Source organism: Humulus lupulus, chromosome X (assembly GCF_963169125.1).
Source record: "Humulus lupulus chromosome X, drHumLupu1.1, whole genome shotgun sequence".
Lineage (NCBI taxonomy): Eukaryota > Viridiplantae > Streptophyta > Magnoliopsida > Rosales > Cannabaceae > Humulus > Humulus lupulus.
Genome location: NC_084802.1, coordinates 32,157,969 through 32,166,314, shown reverse-complemented (window position 1 = coordinate 32,166,314; position 8,346 = coordinate 32,157,969). Strand labels below are relative to the sequence as shown.

Sequence of the window (8,346 nt, the reverse complement as noted above, 5' to 3'; positions counted from 1 at the left end):
CAAGTTAAAAATTAAGGTGTCGTTAATTCATTTTGAGCATGAATTGGGACACACTAGAATTGATCGAGTGATTTCAGTTCCAAAATCTTCCACTCCTCCAATTTATAAGATATATATTTTGTTCAAACAGTTTCACTAAAGAAAAAGTAAAGCGTTTTCCAAACATGATTATCACTTTTTACATGCTTTTAAACTTAAAAGAATTCATTCCATAAGAATACAATGATATTGATTAATTTCTTTTCCTCCAAAAAACTATTCATGTAAAATTCTTTATTGGCTAATTTTAATTTAGACAAAATATTTTAAAATTATTAAGGAAAATCAGTAGCATATCCATATTGATTCTTGATGATTCAACTGATTTTCTAGTGTGAAAATATCCTTAAGTGTGAATAGATTTTTTTACCTTATATGTATTATAATTATCTTTAGATTATTTTCAGGGATTATGTTTACTCTGGAATAAAGAAGGTGTCGAAAATGAACATGGTCAAAAGAAATGACCATGTTCATTGTGCCAGATAAAGCTGATTACATTGCTGACTCATCAGTTTCCTTTTCTGTCGACACAGAATTCATCTGGCTGGCTGATTTCCAAAATCAAAGGAATTTGCAAATTGATTTCAAAGATATCAGAAAATGATGGCCTTTGACGATTTTCTTGCCTATAAATATCTTGCCAAGGTCTTTGGAATTTTCACCTCTTCCATTTTGAATATTTGTAAACATTACGTTATTTTGAAGAGTGTTTTTATTTGTAGAGATTAAGTTTGTTCACCTTAATCTTTGTGAGAGTGCTGAGTGTGCTTGTGGATATCTATTTAGTCCATTGTAAACATATAGTGTCTATTGTGAACGTGTTCATAAGGATTTTCGGGAGAGGATTCTATCTAAGTCTCACTTCGGGAGAAAGTGTGCACTCGTTATTCTTTGAAGGGAGTTCAAGAGAATCAGCGTTTCATCAAATCAGATTCGTAGAGAAGAGTACAACAAGATTGCGGCAATAGTTTAAGAGGGAGTCTTATATTGTTTAAGTCAATGCTTTTGTACACATTGTTTCTTTACTAATTGGTTTATTCTCTGGGCGTGGCCCCAAGGAGTAGGTTATCCGAAAGGATTTTTGAACCTTGTAAAAATTCGATGTGTTCTTTATTGTTTTGCACTGTCTATTTATTGTGTTCAGTTTCTGTCGTGACAAGTTCGGATTCTGTCCCGACAGAACTGCTATCTGTGTAAACAGTTAATTACCATTCTGCACTTTAATTAATTCACATGGTTTAATTAATTTGGTAATTACTAAAAACGGAATTTCAATTCATATTAAGAGTAAAAAAGCATTACGTACTAGTTGGTCTAAACATGTACTCGTACACCTTGTTTTTTTCTTACATTTTATTTTTTAGTAAATATAATTTATAAGTTATCAAAATATGATAAAAAATTTTAGTAGAATCCATATGTTAAGTGTTGAGATAATAAAGCATTTAAATCGTGTAATATAAAAGACTTAAGTCACTACACCAAATACCCATTTCCATAACACATGAATATAATACTAATAAAAAAGTATTATGGTAGGGTATTATATTGGGCAACTTTATGAAAAAAGGGCAGTAATATATTGCACCATCCCGCCACTTAGCTTTTTTTTTTTTTCATTTCTGAGACCTGAGAATCTCTTCAACATTTCTTAGACCCGAGACACCCATTTCTGAGACCCCTTTTCTCTTCAACATTTTTGAGACCCGAGACACCCATTTCTGAGACCCCCTTTCTCTTCAACATTTCTGAGACCCGAGACACCCATTTCCTTTCCTTCAACATTTCTGAGACCTGACCATTTCCTTCAACATTTCTGAGACCCATTTCCTTTCCTTCAACATTTTTTAGACCCATTTCCTTCAATGGAAAATGGAAAAAAATGGTAGTAAAGTACTTTGGGAGCCCGCCTAAAACTTGTAAAAGTTATATATTTTTTTTTGGTCTCTCTCTCTCATGTGTTGTCCTTGGTCTCTTCCTCACTCTCTCAACCACTGCTCCTTCAACTTCAACTCCAACTTCAATCCCTATGGAAATTGGACTGAAATATCTCTGGAGGTGCTCACCAATGTCAAGAACGACTTTCTTCTTCTTCTTGTATGTTCTTTCTTTTGTTTCCTTTTCTTCTTCAGTATATATTACTCTCACTGAATTTTTTGGAGCCAGAATTGCATATATTAACTCTTTTTAAAGCTACATATCCAAGACCTATTTATTTTGATATATATATATATATTCGACTTGAGAAAGAATGTGAGATATTTGGTTTTGGCATATTATTTTAGACAAATTTATGCTTACTAGCCATTTGGGTATTCTCTTCTTTCTCTCCGTAGTAGCTCTATTTTTTTTTCTCATTGTCTATCTATATTTCTATATGTATACATTTTGAATCCTTCGCAATAATTTGTGGAATAGGGGATATCTCAATGACTTCACCTCTGTTGGCCTCTTCGTTCCTAATAGCTTCTTCTTCAAAATCAGGGCCCTTCTCAGAGAATTGCCTCCATTCATGAGCTTTGATGTGTATATTATTTTGTGTAAAGTATATATAGAAGCATTGGGTTATGCTTAGAGGGCATATCTATTTGTTATATTCATTGATTTCAGATCTATTCCATGGATATGCATACACGGTATGCTCTCTCGTCAGCCCTTATTGGTGGTGTAATGGGTGCACATGCTCAACTATGGGAGGTATATTTGCTATAATTAATCTTCTATGCTCTTCTACTTTTGTAGCATTCCCTTTCAAAATGTGTTTGAGTAGTTATATTTATGCTCATAATATTCTTTTTCTTTGTTTTGTCTGTTGCACATTAATTGTTTGTTAAAATGCCTTAGTGAAATAGATTGTAGTGTGCAATCATATTTTTTCATATACTGGCCAGAATTAAGCTATAATATATAGACAAGAAGTAAGCTATAATATATAGATTGTTCTTCTTCTTCTTCTTGTCTATATATTATAGCTTACTTCGCTTTTGTCGTTCTCTTATAAACAAAGCTTTCATTCACATCTCAAAATAAATATCTTTATTTTTTTTAGAATGAAACAGTGTACATAAGCAAAAGAAGATTAACATTGGTGTCGATAAGATTAGATTGAGTTTGATCGAGCTATATTACCATGGCAGACGATTTGACTCGGAAATCGAGCAGCCGAGGTAGTAGCTGGCGGTCGACCAGTGTGAGGGAAATGTGGAACGCGATGGATGTGTTCCAGCGGAGCGGGCGGCAGTCGACGCATGAGAAGGACGAGGAGGAGCTGCGGTGGGCGGCGATAGAGCAGTTGCCGACTTATGATAGGATGAGGAAAGGGATGTTGACTCAGGTGATGAGTAATGGGAGGTTGATGCTTGAAGAGGTTGATGTTACTAAGCTTGGTAGCCAGAACAAGAAGCAGTTGATGGAGAGTATTTTGAAAGTTTTTGAGGATGATAATGAGAAGCTTTTGGAGACTCAGGGCCAGAAATGACAGGTAATTGTTTATTGACTATTTGGTTTATGAGAAAATGAATGAAAAAGGAAAATGAAAACGAAAAAAAAAATTGGTTTTGAGTTTAACAACTGTTTGTATTGATGTCCCAATCCCAAATCTTAAAAATCCATAATGTGATATATTTGTTTATGAAAAAAACAGGGTTGGGATTGAGATTCCTAAGGTCGAAGTTAGATTCCAGAATTTTTCGAATGAGGGAGATGCACATGTAGGAACTAGAGCTCTTCCAACTATGTTGAATTCCAGTCTTAACATGATTGAGGTAACTTCAAATATTTCACCTCATACTAATAACTCTATTTTTTTACTCTTAATTTCTTGGTGTAAATTCTCAATTCTCTAACCTATAATCCCATTTGAATAGGGAATCATTGGAAAGATTGGACTCTCTCCATCAAAGAAAAGAGTGGTTAAGATACTCCAAGGTGTGAGTGGTATAGCAAGACCTTCAAGGTATGTTCATTGGTAACTTCTACTAATTTTCATCTAAACTCCTTAAAATGCTATATAACTCAAATTGATTTATTTTCAGGTTTACTTTACTTCTTGGTTCGCCTGGATCTAGAAAAACAACATTACTAAAAGCACTTGCTGCAAAACTTGATGATGATTTAAGGGTTTGTGCTCTTCTCTTAATACTAGTCTGATGTATTAAAATGTTTACAAGTTTTGTTATTACGTCTATACTAATAACTTGCGTTTGACTTTGACAAACAAGTATCTGGAAAAGTGACATACTGTGGCCATGAATTTGAAGAGTTTGTACCTCAGAGAACCTCTTCTTGTATTAGTCAACATGACCTTCACTATGGTGAGATGACAGTCCGTGAAACTTTGGATTTTTCGGGGCGGTGCTTAGGAGTTGGTACAAGGTATGACTTGCTGGTAGAGTTGTCTAGACGGGAAAAAGCAGCTGGAATTAAACCAGATTATGAGATTGATGCCTTCATGAAAGCCACAGCTATGGAAGGCCAAGAAACCAATTTGATCAATGATTATGTTCTAAAGGTTTGTTCTTCTCCATTTTGAGATTGCTTGCGTCTTTGAGATTTGAATTTGAATTTGAGATTTGTACCTTGAATTACTTTTCAATAAGTTGGTTTATGTACTTTATAATTATAATTGTGGTACAGATGAGTTGTGACAGTGGAGCCACAACTATGTACTCATTATTCCATGCATGCTATGCTTAGAAAAAAGCACATATTACTATAAATATGTAATGACCCAACTACTCTAGACTTTGGACCATTAATGACTACTATACATAGACACTAATTTTTAATAAAACTTACAAGTGAAATAATCATAACTTCATTAAAAACTTGTAAAACAAATGTTAAACTACATAAAATTTAAAGTAGGATATGAGATCCCATTGTTTTTAAAATAAAAACATAACATAATTTTAAATAAATGGATTACATAATAAAGTGCGGAAAATACATATAAAATTTAAAGAGACTTCATCCTCGAATCGAACGCTCGGTCCATCGATTCCATCCCGCCTCAATACACATCCCCAAGCTTCCAAGAACCTTTCCCGCCACCAAAGCTATTTTCCTACACATATAAACATAAATGAGTGAGCCTAATGCCCAGCAAGGAAAACCTAACACGTAAATCATATACATAAAATTCATATCATAACATATACCAAAACATATCATACACATATGTTACATATACTATAATGACCATTATTACTTGGGGCTCGTAAACTAAACAAGTCATATGCCCATTAGATTTGTGGGGCTTGCTAGCTAAGCAAGTCATATGCCCATAAATTTATTGGGGCTTGTTAGGTATACAAGTCATATGCCCAAGTCTACAACATACATAACATAACACATAAATCATAAGTTAACATATAGCATAACATATAATATCCTATCCTATTTTCCTTACCAAATATACTGGGATATGAGAACAGGATTGGGACTTTGGAAACACTCCTAAAAACCATCAAAGGAAGGTGAGTATACTTAAAGAAAAAGGGATGGAAATAATGAAAGATCTATACCATCGAAAGATACTTACCAAGAACCTTATGTTCAAGATCTTAGATTTCCTAACCAAGAATAAAGAATAAAGTTAGGATGTTGAGTAGAAAACTATAAGAACTTTAAGGAAAACAATACCAAAATGAACTAGAGTTTGGAATACCTTGAATGCTTCTATGACCGATCTAAACCTTGAACCGAAATGTGCTATAAACCTTACTTCCCAAGTGTTTGGTAAGCTTATAATGATTAAGCTTGTAATCCCCAACCCAAGTGTTTAAGCACTCAAAAATAACCTAGCAGCTTGCAGCCTCTAAACTTAGCTTGATGAATGAATAAATGGCTGGGTACTAGGTCCTATTTATAGAGTTCAAGAATGAAAAGATCTTCATTTAACTTGAATAAAATAATGGCTTTTTAAGTGAAAAATATTTGAATTATCGTTCAACAGAGGCTGAAGACTCGGTCAGAAAGATGCTGGACTTATCAAGAGGTTAAGGAATAAAATGAGAACGATTTCAAAAACATTCAAAAATCCATAAAAGGAGCTGATATATCGCCCCTAGTAGGCGATACATCACCTGGGCTAATATGCCCGAGGCTCGTCGAGTCGGTCGTGCGAAGTTACGTGTTTTTTGCATCCCCGTATTGCGATATATCGCCCCCTATAGCTGCGATATATCGACATACGCTGAATATTTAAACACGAAATTGCACATTTTCAGCTTAATTTGAATTGAGTAAACAGCCTTGACTAAGTCCTCTAACGTTTTCAAAGCTGCTGACAGACCCTAGGATATTCAAATATTGATCTTAATAAACTTATTCCTCAAAAATACTTAATTATCATTAAACCTACACATGACAAGTGTTACTATCTTTTTGGGTCTATCTAAACCTTATAATATAATAAATATCACCATCAATATCAGTCATATTAATCAAACCTTAGGTTAAAATTAATATTCTTAAACTATAGGTTAAACTTATAAATTCTACAAGTGTTACTACGAGTGTCCAATTAAATCTCGGTCTGAACCAAAATCCACAGTCATAAAAATACTACAATTATTACTATTACTACTACTATCTAACTAGCTAAGTAAAGTTCTTGGACTCTACAAAATAAATAACCATTTTTCTGTTGATGAATATTAATGCAGTTAATTCATCTTGATAGGCATATATTTATATAAGGTGGAGAAGAGAGGCTTTTCATACACATAATAAATATGTGTATGTGTATGTGTGTGAAAGATATGAGGAAATTTAAAAGTGTAATTATGAGAAAGGAGTTGTCCGAAGCTAAGAGACAAAGAGGGATCTCGATGACCTATCTTATAAATGATCTTCTCACTGATTTCCACATACACATATACAGATTAGAGAGAGAGTGTGTATGTGCAGGCACCATTAAATACCATTGTTTTGCAGTGATTGATTTGTAGGCATGAGAGAGAGATGCCTTTTTTCTATTTACTATCATTATTACTTATGCATGTTACATGTAAAACTGCTTATCAATCCATGGATTAAGAATCTATAATAATAATAATAATAATAATAATGTAATTTTTTGAACTTCAAAGCTATTCTTTCAAATCTAAGATTGGTACCTCAAGATATGTGTATGCAAATAATGCTATAAGCCTACGTCTCTACAAGATTGGAATTCAATGGACTGGTCTGAAGGGTGTGTAAGAAGTAGTCTGCTGAGCTGCCATGATCAAGGGAAAGATGGCTTTTTGAAATTTTCTGGTTGGAAATTGCTGGATGCTCAACATACATGGGTGAACAAGAGTATGAATCTACGGGAATGTAGGGCTAAATATTTGAGCAATTGTTCATGTACCGCTTATACAAACTCAGATATCAGAGGTGAAGGCAGTGGCTGCATCGTCTGGTTTGGAGATCTTTATGATATTCGACAATTTCCTTCCAGCGGACAAGATCTATTTGTTTGACTGTCAGCTTCAGAAATAGGTACAGATTACAGGTAGAAAATTTTAGTTCCATATCAAGTTCAAATTCCTTTCTTTCTATTTTAATTCATTAATATTTTCTTTTCTTGCTCCAAAAATTTATTTAGAAAAAGCAAGACCTGATCTTAAGGTGAAGAAAGCAGTGATAATTATAGCTATTCTGGTTGGATTAACTTGTGGGATGATTTTAATTGGCTTTTACATTTGCAAGTGGAGAGCATTTTATGGTAAGAGTCTCTACCCTTACTTCATTCATCTATTAATGTAATATTTTAGCTGAGTAATATTTTGACCTTGCAAATCCAAGAAGTATATGGTCGATAAAGAAATTGACAAGTTTTTATTCTAACAAAGTAACAATTTCCATTAAGGGTTAGCCAACATTCATGGCATAACATTAAAATTCATTTGAAACTGAATAGAACTTAGAGAAAATACTGATTTTGAAGACACGTACAATATAGATATTTTTAAGCATACCTGGAAATTTTGAACAGAATAGATGCATTGTTCTTGTGAATATATTTTAGAATCAACCATAAGACATGGTTTGTGTGAATTGGATGGGAATTTTTTAACATGCACACACAGAGCATTTTTCTTGATATGTGTATATAACTGGTGTTATCATGTCATTTGTTGTTGCCTTATTGGTATTCGATAAATATGAAAGAGATCAATGCTCTAAATCTGAGTTTGAATGTTTGTTATTTGTGTACTGTATAAGTTTATTCATTTTTTTTTCTTTCACTTTTGTCTGCTACCTTGTTTATAATATATGGTCAAATTTGTTAAAATTCCATTTAGATAGATAGCC

At 33.4% G+C, this 8,346-nt stretch overlaps 1 protein-coding gene across 1 annotated transcript; it reads left to right on the top strand.

Annotated features, from left to right (window-relative positions):
• Window positions 1–3,516: 3,516 nt before the first annotated feature.
• Window positions 3,517–4,551, top strand: LOC133805688 (pleiotropic drug resistance protein 2-like). The gene is made up of 4 exons (XM_062243852.1): window positions 3,517–3,545; window positions 3,686–3,806; window positions 3,909–3,997; window positions 4,077–4,551. The coding sequence occupies exons 1-4, from the start codon at window positions 3,517–3,519 to the stop codon at window positions 4,189–4,191; spliced, it is 354 nt and encodes a 117-aa protein (XP_062099836.1). The 3' UTR covers window positions 4,192–4,551.
• Window positions 4,552–8,346: the final 3,795 nt, after the last annotated feature.